This window comes from Dysidea avara, chromosome 5 (genome assembly GCF_963678975.1).
Source record: "Dysidea avara chromosome 5, odDysAvar1.4, whole genome shotgun sequence".
In the NCBI taxonomy this organism is placed as follows: Eukaryota; Metazoa; Porifera; class Demospongiae; order Dictyoceratida; family Dysideidae; genus Dysidea; species Dysidea avara.
This window is the reverse complement of record NC_089276.1, coordinates 36,576,400-36,594,925: the sequence shown is the minus strand read 5'-3', so window position 1 is coordinate 36,594,925 and position 18,526 is coordinate 36,576,400. Positions and strand designations below refer to the sequence as shown.

Here is an 18,526-nt window from a genome sequence, read left to right as displayed (position 1 = left end):
AATAGATTGTGTGTAAACGATATTGTGAGATGTTACGGCTGCATATATTTTATAGTTAGAACACGCTTACAAGGGATATGACAAAAATATACGCACAAGCACCGCAGGCGTGAGTGCGTATATTTTTTCATATCCCAAGTAACCGTGTTATAACTGTTATATTCTACACCCCAGTAGATGAAATGATTATAGACAGCAACATATAGTGAAACAGCACCTGTTGAGTAGACATGATTGATGGATCAGACGTTTTAGATTCTTTAGTGGTGCCACGCCCATCTACTCGCGATTAGTGAAGGAGACAAGAGTTCATCAAAAATCCTCCTTGCTCAGGTGAATGATTCTAGGCTCTTGTCAGTATTAGAGGCTTGAAATCCTTGATGGATCAGGCGTTGTAGACTTTATAGCAGTGCCACACCCACCTACTCATGATTATTGAAGTTATAGTATGTTCACGTTGAGCTGAATCCTCAAAAACATTTAATAACTCATGGATGCAATTACACACGATCTTAATTTGGCTCATTTGTAGTATTGCTTGACCCGCTAAAAACATTTCAAAATCTTTTTGTTCAAATGTTTGACATAATATTTATGGCCAATCAAAATTTTCACAATACATTTCCTATGGGGAAGCCATATAAGTACAGTGTCCACTACAGCCCTTTCCCGAACTTGTAATGGAGCCAAACTGTACGTGTCCGTTGTTGACACCTTTGCTGTTGCCAATAGTCATCTGATTGGCTGAAATGTTAACTCTGTTGAGAAAAAGTCTACTTTTAATTTTTAGATGTTTTTCAGCTCAACGTGAACATACTATAGTGAAGGAGACAAGAGTTCATCGAAAATTGCTCAGGTGAATAATTGTTGGTTGATTTATGTGCTTGTTATTAGAGACTTGTTTACCGTTCAGATAAGGATTTCGCGGAATGTGTGAAGTTACACCATATATCATGGTAGGCATAGCCACAAAACGTGGTGTATCAGTTATATACCACAGCACGGCGCTTTTGATCTCAACCACAGGTGTGGTATATATATATACACACATAATTCACAAGGTACTTGCTACACCTACAGATGTATGTAAAATTAAAGTGTGATGTGTTAACTTACATACCAGTAACTGTTAGTTGAACAGGATCTGATGTAACACTACCTCCATCACTACTAATTGTACAAGAGTAGGTGTTATCATCAGATGACCTCACATCTGGGATCACCAGGATATTGGTGTTTATACCAGTCACTTTACTAGGAAATGATCCTGATCCAATTGTCCATTGGTACTTTACATCATCACCAGTAGCAGAACATGTGAATGTGGCAGTTTGTGTGAGGTTTACACTTTGTGGTGATGGTGGTGTTGTAAACGTTGGAGCTGTGTCTAAAATGGGAAATATATTGTGTGTAAATGATATTGTGAAATGTTACAGCTCCAAATATATTACTGTAATAAGTTGACTATATCCCTTATTCATTAAGAAGGCCGTATAGCATCCTCATGCAATAAACCTAACATCAATTATTATTATTATTATTATTTATCTAATTTGTCAAAATGACAGGGTGGCACCAAAAGGCATAGCCTGTACAAGGGTGCTTCCCTAAACACATACATTACAAAAATAACACTACAAGGACAAAGAATAACAACACAAAAGTACACTACAAAGAAAAGAAACAATAGTTACAATGAGCAAAACACACACAGAGACTTAAAAAGCTACGTACAAAAAAGATGATAAATGGAGCGACGAAAATAATTTACAGATTTAATAATGAGTGTATCAAATGATACAGTGTTCCACAAAAATACAGTATTCACAAAAAAAGAATAACGGTGACTGTTGATAGAAGATAGTAAAGGTACAATAGACAGTTCATGGGCTCTGGTGCAGGAAGTATTACAGCGATAGTAATCATAAAAGTTAAGAGATGTTCTGTTGTTGAGGATATCATACAGTGTTGACACAGACAGATAGTTACGACGATCAGTGAGACTAGGCCAGAGTAGTGAATTAAGACAATCATCAGATAACTTACTCCATTTCCTGGAAATAGGATCCCACTGGCTCCCACATGCCCACCTAGCAGCACGACGTTGTACAGACTCTAGGCCAGATATATCACGAGCAGTATGTGGACTCCACACTTGACAAGCGTACTCAAGCAGTGGTCTAACTAAAAATTTGTAAGCTACAGATTTTGCAGCTGTGGTAGCTCCCCATAAACTGTGACGCAGATGGTTTAGTGATCTCCTGGCCTTGGCAGAAACAACTTTACAATGATGAGACCAAGATAAGGTAGATTGAATGTGAACTCCAAGATATTTAACAATAGAATTCCATGAGATGGTGATGCTGTTGATGTTATACATAAAATTGATTAGTTTCCTCTTGTTTGAAATTAAAAATGCCAAACACTTAGATGCGTTTAGACGTAGCTGCCACTTGATTGTCCAAGAATAGATGTTATCAAGATCTTGCTGCAGTAACAAACAGTCAGCAGGATGTTTTATTTCTCTATACAATGCAACGTCATCTGCAAATAGTTTTAGTGGCTTACAACATTCTGCAAATCATCTATGTATAATATGAACAGAAGGGGGTCAAGAACAGAGCCTTGTGGCACTCCTGATGTAACAGGGAGCCAGTTGGAATAGCTACCATTGATGATCACTCGTTGGTATCGGCAAGTTAGAAAAGATCGAATCCACTGCAATAACTGGCCAGTGACACCCAAACAAATCAATAAAGATTTAGGCATGCTATATGTGACCGAATTTGACAAAACAAGGTTTCCAGACATCTTTTTGACTTTGAAGCACCTGAATTTAATGTAGGAATATGCCAATAGTTTCAAATTTTGACCTGGTATTTTGCAATGCTATGGAAGAACAACTTACTGAGTAGTCAAGTTACAGTTGGTTAAAACAGAAAATTGGAAGCCTTGTTTTGTCAAAGTCAGTCACATATAACATCGTTCATGCATTAAATTGAGCAATGCATCTATTCTGAAATGGACACACCCACACATATGGGACAAAGCAAAAACATTCTTTATGATTTATTACAGGTTTTTGCAATTGAATTCGGCGACTTTGCAATTGAATTCGGCGACTTTGCAATTGAATTCGTCCCGTTTGCAATTGAATTCATCGGTTTTGCAATTGAATTCGTCGCTTTTGCAATTGAATTCGACGGTTTTGCAGTTAAATTCGTCCGTAACAAGAATGGCAGCTGGAGCAAACATGAAAACATGATGTAGCAGCTGCTACAAGAACTTGTTCAAGTACAACAGTAGTAAACAACTCTTTATAAGGCAATAATTCTTCCTCTACAGCCTCTCCAGCAACATAGTAGTGTAACAAGAATGATGTCATCATTAAATTTACCTACCCTCGAAGAAAGAAGAAACAAGTCTAAGATAACTACAATGTATAAGATAATTAATGGAAATCTAAGTATACCTACAAATGATCTAATACCTAATCATCGTCCATCAAGGGAAGGATATTATAAACAGCTTGTCACTATGATTGACTCCTATAAATTTTCCTTTTTCCCTTCTACAATCAGACTCTGGAACACACTCCCCCCCTTTGTAATTCACTCCCCTACCTTAGATGAGTTTTGTACCAACCTGAACATGCATTATGATCACACCTGTGCACAACAATCTTTTTGATTTCTGCACAGTAACAAATATAATATAATAATAATTCCAAACTCTACTACGCCATTCGCGATGGGTGTGGTCACTCGCGAGCAAGCTAATTACAGGTTTTTGCAATTGAATTCGGCGACTTTGCGATTGAATTCGTCGGTGTTGCAATTGAATTCGTCGGTGTTGCAATTGAATTCGTCGGTTTTGCAGTTAAATTCGTCCGTAACAAGAATGGCAGCTGGAGCAAACATGAAAACATGATGTAGCAGCTGCTACAAGAACTTGTTCAAGTACAACAGTAGTAAACAACTCTTTATAAGGCAATAATTCTTTCTCGACAGCCTCTCCAGCAACATTCCAAACTCTACCGCGCCATTCGCGATGGGTGTGGTCACTCGCGAGCAAGCTAATTAGCTTGTCAGACAGCTATCAACTTCGCGTACTACCAGCTTCAATTACCTTCTAGTGTCTCAAGTGTAACTCTCCACGGCATAAATAATTCATCTCTTAATGAACGGGTTGGTTTCTTGGAACCGTTTTGTTTATGACGAATTGTAATGCAAACGCGACGAATTCTATTGCAAAACCGACTAATTCAACTGTAAAACCGACGAATTCAATTGCAAAACCGACGAATTCAATTGCAAACGGGACTAAATCAATTGCAAAACCGACGAATTCAATTGCTAATACCATACCTGTTTCACTGCCCATACAAAAGTCTCAATAGTAGCAGTGAAATTTATCCCGTATTTCACTGACAGCAGTGAAAAAGTTGTAATTGCAATTTCATTGGCTAGAATTTATGTTAACAATGTAGCGCCAATTAGTGTCGACGCGTGTTTAATACATAGTGACAAATTGCGTACATGGCAACGCTAATGCACAGCATGCGTATATGCAGCGAGTATGGTATTAACTGGGAATAGCATGGGTAGCAGTGAAATTTGGGATAAATACCACTCTTGTTGTATTGGAAATGGCAAATTTCACTCGGCTTCGCCTCGTGAAATTTATCCCCATTTCCAATACAACACTCGTGATATTTATCCCAAATTTCACTGCTACCCATGCTATTACTAGTACAAACGGAACGAATTCAATTGTAAAACCGACGAATTCAATTGCAAACGGAATGAATTCAATCGCAAAGGCGACGAATTCAATTGCAAAAACCTGTAACTTGTCAGACAGCCATCAGCTTCGCGTACTACCAGCTTCAATTACCTTCTAGTGTCTCAAGTGTAACTCTCCAAGGCATAAATAGTTCATCTCTTAATGAACAGGTTGGTTTCTTGGAGCCGTTTTGTTTATGACGAATTGTAATGCAAACGCGACGAATTCTATTGTAAAACCGACTAATTCAACTGCAAAACCGACGAATTCAATTGCAAAACCGACGAATTCAATTGCAAACGGGACGAATTCAATTGCAATACCGACGAATTCAACTGCAAAAACCTGTAATAATTCTGTTCACAGTTAATTTTTGTTTATTGCATCTAATTATGTATGTGTGTATGAAAGTAATTGAATGAGTGTGCAGGCTTTTTGCCTCCACCCAAATCACATCATAATCATATACACATACATACATATATACATACGTACCTATATACATACGTACCTACATACATACATACATACATACATACATACGTACCTACATACATACATACATACGTACGTACGTACCTACATACATACGTACATACATACATACATACATACATATGCAGTAAACAAAAATTAACTATGGAGTATAATTATTAATAAATCTAAAGTCATAAAAGTAATTATCTATAGCTGATTTAAAATTATTTAATGAAGAATTCTCCACAATATCACTTGTAAGATTGTTCCAGGCTTCCAGTCATTAATTAAAGTAGTTAACTTGACGTGAATGGTGGGCAGGGGACGTAAGTAATTTGTATGCATGACCTCTGGTTTAAATGTTGTGAGAAAGAGTGAAAAGCTGGAGTGATATAGATCAAAGTAACCATATAACAGCTTGAAAAGAAATATTAAGTCACTACGTCTGTGCCTGTACAAAAGAGATGGTAAATTCATCGATGTTATGAAAGACTTGTCTCTTAAAGATGATACAAGTTTTGTAGCACACACTGTTGCACACCCTCAAGTTTGCATTGACTAAATACATAATGGGGTCCACACAACAGTTATACTTTGTATCTTGACATGTTGGAGTTCATATGTATTCCATGGTGCTGAAGACTGTTTTACTTTGTAAGCATAGTGAAATTCAGATTGATATTGACCATGTATTGTGTGAAATTTTGAGCTTCACACAATTGACAAATCTCTTACAGAATATGCATACAATCCATTTGATTACAATTGCATCACTATTACTACAGACAAAGCAGTATACTTAACTCTTTAGGGAGTACCCAGCTACCAAGAAGGTTTCACTCAACAGATGAGCCCAAATTTTTAATTCCTTGAATCTGCACTGCCGCCAGTTAAAGTCACCATCAACAATACCAGTCCCAGCCAGCCTTCAATCCTTGGGTCTGGACTTGTAAAGCATGAATTGCAGTCAGTAGACAGACATTCTGTATCAAATTGTGAGTGAACCACCAATGACTTATCCAAGGTTACAAGGTACAATTCTTAAGTCTCAATACTTTGTGTTCAGCAACACATATAGGCTCTACAGTTTCACTCCATAGAACAGTATAAACTAGACTATTACTAAGATCATGAAACCAGCAATAGTAATGGTGAGGAGGTTAGGTATCCGAATGATTGATAACCTGGCAAACTGCAAGAATGCAACAAGGATGTATGTGTGGCCAACTTATGGCCAAAGAGAGCACCCCAATAAGAGAAATTTCCCAGATTTAGGCAGCTTACTCAGCCAGCCCTCTCTGCATTAAGGGCAACTAGACAAAAGCAGGGACTCCTACCAGTTTTCTCTATGACTACTACTAAACAGATGCTAACAGCATTGTGAGGTGAGTCTGAGTGTGAAGTATTGACTGCAGTGAAAAGCTACAAAACTTACCTAGGGAGTTGCCTATATGAATTCCGTACAATATTCATGCATAAGTATTTTTTTAAATTACTGACACTTATGTATTTGGTACAGATAGCATGTATGTGTAAAACTATACAATTATAACGATGATGTAATTCACAGGTGTAGTGAGTCAGGGTCTGCAACTGTAAGCAGCTCATCATTTCTAAGGTAATCCAGTCTGATTCATGGTTATCACTGCATCAGCCTATGAGAAGCTTCTCCAGTGGGCTGGCCATTCATCTTCAGCATCACTATAATTTTATCAATGCAAAAGCATGTGTGCTACTATATCTAAATGAATTAAATACTTTACAGAATGGATCCATGTTGTTGTCACCTGAATATAATTTAGGTGCATGTTTATCATTACTGCATGTTCATGATATCTAGATATAGAAGCATGGCACAGACAGAACATTTTACAGCTTTTGAACAGAACAGGCTCTTCGATGTTCTATATAGTCTCTGTTTCTACACAATTTCCACCACCCCTCTTCAGATGTTACTGCTCCTTCCTACGTTCCTCCCTATCCATGGAAAATGAGCAGTGAGTTTAGCACTGCACCATCAATCATTTACATCATAAAGACTATACTAAACCTTTCATATTAGTGGAAACTTTAAAAGGTGCCGGGAAAGATGCATAAAATTGTCTAGACATGCAGCTTTCTTCGATGGCTATTATAGCTACATTTGCCACTTGAAAGCAAAAGTTAGGTTGTAATATTGGAAGAGTTTGTAGACTGATTTTATGTGAATTGCAGCCTCACTACTTTTATTCAGCACCAGCTCCTAAGCAAACTAAAATCATCTATGATTATCAATGTTCAAGCCACAGGGCAGTGTACATGGGGAATCACATAACCACATGGACAATTCAGTCTATTTTCTGCTTTGCATCACAAGTATAGCTCCATTTTAACCAGGTAGATTTGTTTGCTGAGACACATGTTTCTGCATACATCTTTTCTTGAATCTTGAGTTGTCTTGCACGCTGCCTATTCATATGGCACTCTTTTATCTACGACATGCAGTAGCTGAATGTACTTGATACCCCCAGCATGATGGATTTCTAGATCATCAATATAATTATGTCACATATAAATGTTGTTTGGAAGTACGGCACACCAAAGATGTAGACTGTTACAATATTTACACTATGCTGATCTACCCTATGAAATTGTCATGGTCCCTGCAAGTTTAAGGGCAAACAGGTCAAAACTATGCTCACTGGGCACTGCATAAGCAACCTAAGAGAAGCCAAAGGAGGAACTGCTTTCCTTACCCCTATTTTCTTACATGCAGCAAGCCAGAGAGTGGGAGATATGGTAACCTTGGAAATACGCAGTGAACTTTGAATAATACAGCAGATGTGAATGCCATTCTGGAGTCATACTCCCCAGGAATATGTTATAGAAGGTTTGTTTTAGCCGGTTCTTACTATGTTTTTACTGACAAATTATAATTACAGCTTTTTAAAGGAGATATACTGTATGCACGGTTCTTTTGCAATGATATTTTCACAAATTGGCAAAAAGCTGATAATTCATATTTAACTTTTTACAAATCACTGTTTTTTGCTCATGCATGTGAATAAAATGTACCCATTTTCGTTAGCAGCATATGAGGATTCCATATCTATCAGGCCATCTGGACTCCAGTTTACAGAGAAGTGTTGAAGTGTGTTAGAGAATTGCACAAAAGAAGCAATAGATTTGCAGTAGCAGTGCAAAAGGAAGAGACAGTAGTTGGAGGCTATTTCCCTATTGGTGGCTCAATAGTCAGCATAGTTAATGGTCCCAGATGCTATTCATGTAATTGGGAAAAGAGAGGCTTGGAAGTACCCTGTATTTATACACTTAGTTATAAAGGGAAGCATTGTGAGTTTATGGACAAGACAAAGGAGCAACTGGGAGGGTTAAAGGCAGTTACAACAGAAATTATAGCTAATACCAGTGAAAACAAACAAAAAGCTCATGGCTACAACAGATGACAGTGCACCATATATGCAAGCCTCAGAAGATGTGTCAGCGGAGGAACATGATGTAACATGGGTGATGACAGAGGTGATGGCTCTTGGTGGAGAAAAGATAATGGATCACCACATTAATAGTGCCCAAAGATTAATAAGTGCACAATTTTCCAAACTGAATGAATCAGTTTTGTCCTTGTTACAAAACCAACCCCTGATAGGTGCAACCTATAATGCTATACAAATATTTCATGTCCATGGTGATCATTGGTTAGTAGCTATGACAGCCCCTGGTAGCAAGGTGGTTTATGTGTATGACTCCACTTTTTCCTCTCTTAATCAATTGTCTTTCCAAACTTATTACAGGCTTTTTTCATTGCAGTCCCTGTAACATTAGATGGTGGATGTACAGAAGCAAACATGCTGTAATGAGTGTGGCTTATTTGTAATTGTAATGTCCAGTATGACCAATGGCGCATGAGAGATCACCTTGTAGCACGCCTTATGCAGCAAAAGATGAAAGTCTTTCCTTCCTAAACTGTATGTATAGTGTATGTAGGAGTATAGTATCTTATAGGCTTCACAGTCTAGAAGTTTGACTGTGACATTGTTATAATTATTAGTGGTTTACATAATTATGTTTATAGCTATAACAATGTGGCAAACTGTAATTGTGACTGGATTTTGAAAAACGTTCCAAATCACACATTAGAAGTTTTGAGATAAACAGTTTTAAAGAATTCAAGTCAGCATACCTTGCCAAGGGTAGTAAGTACACGTATGAAATTTACACAAAAGCTGCATCAATCTATTACCTTTCAGACCACTTCTAGTACTTGTAGCTGCTTGTAGAGTTTCCCGCCAAATACGATAGAAAATCTGAGCAGTTGGACAAGCGAAGTAGTATCATTAGTGCTCACAAAGGAGTGGGGGTGGTGGGGTGGGCAATGGATAGACTTCAAAATGGAGGCAGGCTACGATTGGAGTCCAGACATGAGATTACAGGGCTGTGCTGGCTCCTTAGTGGTTGATATATAGCAAAATTAACACAAAAACGTCTGGCCAACATTACGAGGCTGTCCACCAGTAAACCAGTGATTCTTGCTAAGCCAGGTCCTTCACAAGACTAGAAACCACCATTCAAGCTCTACACAACACCCAGAAAAGACGTCTGTTGAAACCAGCCTCGAGTAGTTTGAGTAGTTGTGAGGGTCAAAACTATTAGTACGATAGTGTAGCTATCCACTGGAGGTGTTAGTTGAAGTGCAATTTGGATCGGTTTTGTAAAGTCTGGTCACAATTGATATAATTGTAAATATAATAAACTAATGCCAGCAAACATACAAGCATGTTCTACAGGTCTTTCACAAACCATTTTGTACTGTTAACTCAGCCTCAGATCGATTGATTTGTAAATGCCATTCTGTTGCTGAATACCAACTTGAAAATAAGCTCTTCATTGTAACTTTAATAGATTAGTTGACAAGTTGACACTTATGTACATCCAAAGCTTGCAGCAGTTTGGGGTCACATTAATAACAAATATATTGTTGAACTGCAAAACATTTTGCACACGGTCTGTCAAGTGGCCTTTGAAATGATCAAAAATCATTAGAATTTCAACTCTTTACGGGTGTCCACTACACAAGGAGGGTATGTTGTAAATGTAACCTAACACAGTAATCTCATTGGCCCAGATTTTGGCTGTATACTTTACACACCAATCAGATGGAAAGGGTATTTTGAGGATGCAAGCTGGGGTCTTGCCTTCGTAGATTATCTGTGCTGGCAATAATCTTTCACTTTTACTGACATTCAGCGTAGCAGCAATTTGCCACTTATCACTTCCTGCAATTTCTACCCTCTTGCTTCCTTTCTGCTCTTGGTTCCAGTTTGACACTGGCACATACTTAATAGCTGTCTGGTATCAGTTGATGATCAGATCTGGAGTCTCCATTGTAATTGTATATCACTAAGGTACTGTCCTTGTAGTTCTTTGAGCTCAGTATCTACTTTTGCACCTGTTGAGGCTTTATGTTTGACAAATCTCATTCTGCTTATTATTCTCTGAGCCCACTTCTTAGACAAGTCAATTTCACCACAATTCTCAGCAAGCAGGCTTGTGTCTTTGGCTAGCATAATTCCTGTAGCAATTGCTAAAGTTACTGCAGTGTTGACTACCCCCTCATGATCTCTCAACTAATGAAGAAACTGTCTAACGTAAAATTCCACATCTTCACCAATGACTAAAGGTTGACCTCTTTTCTTCTAAACTGGTGACATCTTCCATAGAAGACAACAGACCAAGAGAAGCCACAATCTCTTTCAACTTCTTCACCCATCCTTGAAAAGCAGGCTCCTTTAAATCAGTAGTTTCTTTAAAATGTCTTTATTGCCATTGCTACACCATTCTCTGTAGCAAACATATCCACCTTGGCTTTATTGCCTCCTGTATACATCTCTTTTTGAGCCTGTCTTTTCATTATATTATACTCTTCAGCTTTCCTGACTTCCTTTTTGCTGACTGTATAATGTTAGGTGGTAAACTGGATTTGCAATCATCCTTCTTGGTTCCGAAAGATTTAAAAACTTGGTAATAGTTTTAGACATAGTTGCACAAGTAGTTACAATAATTGCTAATTTCACAAATTAATTTTTACAAATAAAACAGGAATTTGTAAAATTCGTGAAAACTTAGTGTTGTGAAAAAAAAAACTGCATACAGTGTACTATTAATGGTTGACTGCTCTACTAGAGTATTGCTACAAGTAGTGACCATTAATAATGGAGGCATGGCACCCCTTCTAAAAATGTTTCAACAAACCTGCAGAAAAAAAATGGTGCTTTTATCTGCTTCGTAGTGATTTGTTCAGAATTTTCTGCTAAACTCCCTCATTATTATAAACGGGAGTGCTATAAGAGCTATAACATCAACTTCAATTCAATGGAATAGTACAAGAGAAGTTACAATAGTATTGTAAATTTCAATATTCTAATAAAGTACACATTTTTGAGGATTTCTAATAGAACACACATAGAATGTTCTCAATTTTCCATTGATAAAATTATAAACTTTTACTATTGAGTAGATTTTAGCTAGAATTTTCATTTATAAAGTAGGTGAACAGCTGTATGGCAGTGGCCAAGTGGTTAATATTCAGTAGAGAGGCCCTGGTTTAACCACTGGTAAGTTTTTTGACATTTTTTCATGCACCTTTTACCCCACAGTGACTGTTTCATTCAAGTGTCTCAACCACTCAATCTACAGTTGTTTAGTTTTTTCCTTGTAACTTTATACTTGTCAATGTAATTCATTGTAAACCACAAAAGGTTTGAGCTATGATGGTTAGGTCAACCTACATATACACATACAGCTTTTAATTTATTCCCATGAGTGGTTTACCCTTTAGGCGTGACAACGTGTTGGCCATTTTAATGCAAATAATTGTCCATAGCTCTATGACCATTAATCAGATTTGCAACAAACTTTGTACATGATTTTGCTGCAATATGTTTTTAAAGTGCACTAAAGTTTAAGATAATTGAGGTATGTATTTGCAGTTTATAATGGTTGTTGTAAAATGCACAAAAAGAATAATCTAAGCCTTCCAAGCCCCTTAAATAAAGAAAAAAATGAAGAAACTAAGTTGGATTTCGAGGGCTTGTATTTCATGATTGTGTTAGTCAATCTTACTCAAATTCGGTATGTGAGATGCTGAAAGTGGAGGGCCTTTGCAGTATAAAAATTCAAGAAAGATCACAGAGCTACATATGTGTGAAAAGCGCATTTCTTTCTTTATCATACAGTACAATAGTACTATATAGCAGGGACCACAAAGGATTGGGTGTGGCCCATGAAAAAACATCACCCAAAAATCAGCCTCACTTTTCCCTGACGACAATGAGGCAGCATTGGTTAGGTAAAATTATGCCCAAACAAGCTTTCAGATCAACCTGAAACACTTTCAACAAGTTGCTATGGAATTTTTTTAAAAATGAAACAGAATTTTCTACTGACTGACTGAGTAACTGACAGATGCCTTCAGACAAGCATAACTCGATAACGGCTAAGGCTAAGGGCTTGATTTTTTCACTGTTCGACATTGCTTCGACCCAAGAGGTGCCTTTTGGCATACCAAATTATGTACTATGTATTCTTCATGAACTTACCAGTGTCCTCCTTTGTGTCCCATTTATCTTTGCTGACAGTGAAAGGTGTTGATTTGGTGGTAGCACATGATGGCATCCCTTCATAATGGAAATTGTCCATATTTTTCATAGTAGTTATGTTGATTCCAGAGGTGCTTTTCAAACAGTTCTTGATTCGAAATGCTGTGTAACTAGCTGACAACGAAGTGTAATAATGGACACTTCACTTTTCTGATAGCTGGGGAGTGCAGCACCATTTCTTTCTTTTGATACAGTATGCGTAGGTTCACCAGTCATAGTAATTTTATTTTACAAAAAAAAATTAGAAAATAAAAATGGAAGTTGCACAAACAAGCTGGGTTTTTGCTGAGACAGTTACACATGGGACCACAGATAATAAGCTCTAGCCTACTGTGCTCAATTTCTACCAGTTAAGCTTTTGAGTAGTACTTAAAAATCAAACTTATTATGCTCAATATCATGCTTTCAGAAAAAAGATTATACTCAAAAGCTGACTGTCAAGAGATATACTTCAGAATGGAGGCAGACTAAGATTGAAGTCCAGACACAAGATTACAGGGCAGTGCTAGCTTCTTAATGGCTAATATGTAGCAAAATCAACAGAATATATGTTTGGCCAACCATCCAACAGTACACCACTGATTCTTGCCAAGCCAGGTGTGGCTGAACTCTCCGCAGGGGTAATTATGACCAGTTACCAAATTACACATCAGACAAAATCAAACTAACATCACCAGTGAATAGCCATGTTATCATACTAAAAGTTTTGACCCTCAGCATTACTTGAGGCTGGTTTTAAGAGATGTCTTTTCTGGGTGGTGTGGCAAGCTCAAATGGTAGTTTCTGGCCTTGTGAGGGAAACAAGTCACCCTGTAGAAATTTCAGCTATGCACAAATCACTCTGTGGAAACAAGTTACCCTGTAAAGAGTTAGCTGCAAACAAGTCACACTGTGGAGTGTTCAACCACAAACAAATCATTGTAGAGATTCCAGTTATAAACAAATCACTATGTGAAGAGATCAACTACACATAAGTCACCCTGAAAGTTCAGATACAAACAAGTCACCTGTAGAGTGCAGCTACAAAAAGTCACCCAGTAGAGTGTTCAGCTACAAAACAAGTCACCCTGTGGAGAGTTCAGCCACAAACAAGTCACTCTGTAGAGATTTCAGCTACAAACAAATCACACTGTGGAAGGTTCAGCCACAAACAAGTCACTCTGTAGAAGGCTCAGCCACAAACAAGTCAGCCTGTAGAGAGTTCAGCTACAAACAAGTGTGTTCTACTACAACAAGTCATCTGGTAGAGTTCAGCTACAAACAAGTCACCCAGTAGAGTGTTCAGCTGTAAACAAGTCACCCTGTGCAGCGTTCACTCACAAACAAGTCATCCTGTAGTGAGTTTAGCTACAAACAATTCACTCTGTGGAGAGATCAGCTACTAAAACTCACCCTATAGAGTTTAGCTACAAACAACTCACCCTGCAGAGAGTTCTACTACAAACAAGTCCCATGGTAGAGAGTCCAGCTACACAAAAGTCACCCTGTAGAGAGTTCAGCTGCAAACAAGTCATCCTGTTAAGATTTTACCTATATACAAAGAGAACACCCTGTGGAGAGAGTTCAGCTGCAAACAAGACATCTGGTAGAGAATTCAGCTACACACAAGTCACCCTGTAAAGAGTTCAGCTACAAACAAATCATCCTGTGAAGAGTTCAGCTACCAACAATTCATACTGTAGAGAGCTTAGCTGCAAATGAATCCCACTGTGTAGAGTTTATTAATACATATGTTATCCTGTGCAGAGTTCAGCTACAAACAAGTCACCCTGTAGAGAGCTTAGCTACAACAAAATCATCCTGTGGTGAGTTCAGCTAAAGGGACGTCACCCTGTAGAGAGTCAAACTACATCTATAAACAAGTTACCTTATAGAGATTTCTGCTACAAGTCAGCCTAGTTGTTGGCCAACCTGTAGGAGAGAGGACATGTGTGATAACTTACATACAGTATTAAATTTTGCAAAAGAAAATCATTAGAATACACAGAATTTAGCTCTTGATCTCTTCCTCCTTTCTGCAGTAAAGGAAAAGACAAGCTCCAAAGCTGGAGTATACAAATACGAAAGAAGTGATATCTACCATATACCAGAACAGCCAAGCTGTGAAAAAAGGGTTCAGCCTCCAAAAAGCCAGGATGAAAAAATATGTAAAATCAGGTGGCCAATAAATGGCTGTTAGAGAGGTGGCATTACAAACAAGTCACCCTGCATGCTGGCAAGTCACACATATGTGACTGGATCTACAAAAACCGGTCTTATCGCCCAAGACAGGAAGTTCAATTTATTCACACAAACATAAAGCTTAATGAATGCACTATCAAATTTCATTGTCACAGTCGACCAGAGTAAAGTGGTCTGCTTTTGCTGGCTCCTTTTTTCAAGCACAGTGGCAAGCCGTGTGAGTGGTCTGGGCTCTTGATGGAGCCCTGGCCAACCAGGAGATGGTTGTGTGTGGCTGTACAGCTCCGTGGTATTGTACAATGACCTGTGCTGTAAATTTCCTTTCATTTTAGCCAGTTCTGAGCCCTGAAAGGCCATAACTTGTCCTAATTCATCCCAACACGTTCCTTTTCAATTTTTGAACACCATCTTGCCTGCCTTCCAGCCCCCCCACCTCCCACCCTTTTGGAGCTCACCTGATACAGTCAACCACGGTTTAAAAACTATCTAAAATGGTGGGAAACTTAGCTGTTGATTACTTCTTCATTAGATGATCTGGAAGGTAAGGAATTGTTGTAAAATGTGTGAAAATTTGGTATGCATACCTACCACCATTGGCCAGCTACAACACCCTGAATATTTAAAACCGGCATTTCTCAATACTATTAAATGAACAATAAGACCAGTTTTCCCAGAGACAGTCACATATAAACAAGTCACCCTCACTCTACATGGTTGTTAGGGGTGGCCAAAAAATGGCTGAAATTTCAGCCCGATATCAACACTTTTCCTTGAACAGAATATTTAAAGCGCTTATGCTCAGTAGATACCTCTGATTGGATTGAGGCCATGCCCATTAATGGATTACAAGTGATCTAGTGCAAAGACTACTTTTAAAAATCTATTTACATGATCACAGTGACCACACACCCTATTTATTAGTCTAGCAGTGATAGATAGCACAGTATTAGTGACATACACCACGGTAGGTAAAAGGCTGACTCGAGCTACTCTAACACAACAGTTGCCCTATAGAACAGTCACACATGTATAGCTGTATGCTATAACAAAAACCAAACAAAATAGTATATTAAAAATTCTTAATTTAAGGAATCCAAGCGATAAATTGTTATGAGACAAGAGATGAATGATGGTATTAGAGCATAGGGAAAATCCCTACTTTGGCATTGAGCAAAATGATTGGGGTGTTGTAACATACCAATGTAGGGATTTCCTCACACAGCTATGCTGTAAAAACATCATTTATCTCTTATTTCACTACTTTTTATCACTTAGATGCCTGCTTCACTTTTATAATTAATAATTTTTCAGTATCTAGTTCACAAGTCAAGTTATGGGTTCTCTGTTGCGTGCAATTGGAAAGGTTATAACATCCTTTTTACAGGTTGCCAGCATATAGTTGGCTGGGATCTAACTATTAAGGTATCCAAATGGCATTGTGCCTTTATTGAGGTGTCCGCTATATGCACTATAAGAAAGTGATTAATACAAGATGAACATTTATTGTGTATACCTGTAAGTTGTCCTTCTATAGTTGTAGCCAGTTCGTTCATCTCAACACCTGGTGCCCTCAGTCCAGCCACTAGATCATTCCAAGTGACATCGGAATGAGTTTCAAGCCAGTAACTTAACATTTCAGAACATTGTCTTGTTAATTCATCACTGTCTGCCTTGATGACTTTTAACTGCCCCACTTGGTCATCATCTAGTAATGCTATTCCAAGCTCATACCATTTGGAACTCACTGCAGTAGAAATTTTCGCAAACTGTAGCTGCTTCAAAGTTGGCCTAGAATCACCTAGAGGACAAAATCATCAATGGTAAACTATCAAACCATACAGTAGTACTGTTTTAATAGGGATCGCCCTAACATTATGGGTGCCACCTAAATGCTGCCTCTAAAAATCATTCTAAAGACATCTTGCATGATGAAAATCATCTTTACGGAATCATACAGTATGGTAGTACTGTATATTAGGGATCATGGAGGTTTGGGTCTTTCTTGCCAAAAAAATTACCCAAAAATTAGCTTCACAATATCATCCTTGTGCCTTATCAGTATTGATTAAGTATAATCAAGCCCAAAAGTACCTTCAGTATGCTGCTTCCAATACATAGCTACAAAATATGTTAAAACAAAATAATTATTCATTGGAGGTTTCTACTGACTGACAAACTGCCTGCCTGCCCGCCCGCCCACCCACCTGCCTGCCCGCCCGCCCACCCACCTGCCTGCCCGCCCGCCCACCCACCTGCCTGCCCGCCCGCCCACCCACCTGCCTGCCCGCCCGCCCACCCACCTGCCTGCCCGCCCGCCCACCCACCTGCCTGCCTGGTGCCTTCAGACAAATGTAACTCAATAACGGTTAATTGATTTTTTTCACTGTTCAACATCCAGGATATGTCTTTTGCCAATAGCAGTACATAAAATGCACGCATCATGTACTTACCTTTGTCTTCCTTTGTGTCCCATTTCTTTCTGCTGGTGTCAATTCACAGTAGCACAATGCATGACTCACCATTTGTAAACAGGAATCGTCCGTATTGTCCATATTTCCATAGTAGCTGGATTGCATAGGCGCTTCTAAATACTGTTCTTCATTTGTAACACAGTGTAATGGGCTGAAAATAGATAAAAGCAAACCATAACGGCCATTTCACTTTCGAGTCAGTAATTGATAGTTTAGGCATGAGAATCATCCGTATTTTTTGTGGTGAGGTGCTTCTCCTCTGTTCTTCATTTGTAGTGCTGCGTAATGGGCTGAACATAGCTGAAAGTGAAGTGGAATGGCCACTTCACTTGAGTCAGTGATTGATAGCTGGGCACGCATTTAGATGAAAACATTAACTCTGGTGCTATTCTTTCTTTTGATGTGGGTTCATCACGCAGTCATAAACATTTCACTAGTATATTTGCAGGTGTAGACAACCTCCCTTGTTTCACTACTTTTTTCTATGATCCCTAATCAAACTTGACATTACCTAATATATTTGTACATAATATTAGTCCATCTATCATCAAAATTAATCCAGCATTGACAAACAAGAAAACTCAAACAATTGGCCAGTTATTGGAGATTAAAATAATTGCCATTTTGGTCTGCCAGCCTGCCTACCTGTCTGACCACAGTTGCAAGGCAAGAGGTCAAACGACACATCATGCAGGCAGGCAGGCAGTGATTTTTTTTTAAATTCTATATCCAGCCACCTGAAACTATTTGCTTATTTTTATGGTGTTGGACTAATATTATTCTGTAAAGGTTTTCACTGCACAATACTACTGTACTGTTTAATAGTGAGTATGATCTTTAAAATATGATGGGATACTGAGCTATAAATGTAGGTATCCCATGTGCTAAAAAGTTGTGAATCAACAGATACTTCTGTCTAACAAATGTAGAGCTAAACTTGGACTTTACCGACATTACTAT

General features: G+C 38.3%; 1 protein-coding gene across 1 annotated transcript in view; it reads right to left on the bottom strand.

Annotated features, from left to right (window-relative positions):
* Positions 1–18,526, bottom strand: part of LOC136255302 (uncharacterized) — a 98,404-nt gene that overhangs the window by 53,716 nt on the left and 26,162 nt on the right. The window contains exons 3-4 of the mRNA XM_066048029.1: positions 16,609–16,893; positions 1,121–1,387 (exon numbers count right to left, since the gene is read on the bottom strand). Of these exons, the coding sequence (XP_065904101.1) occupies positions 1,121–1,387; positions 16,609–16,893 (552 nt within the window). The remainder of the gene's footprint in view (positions 1–1,120; positions 1,388–16,608; positions 16,894–18,526) is intronic.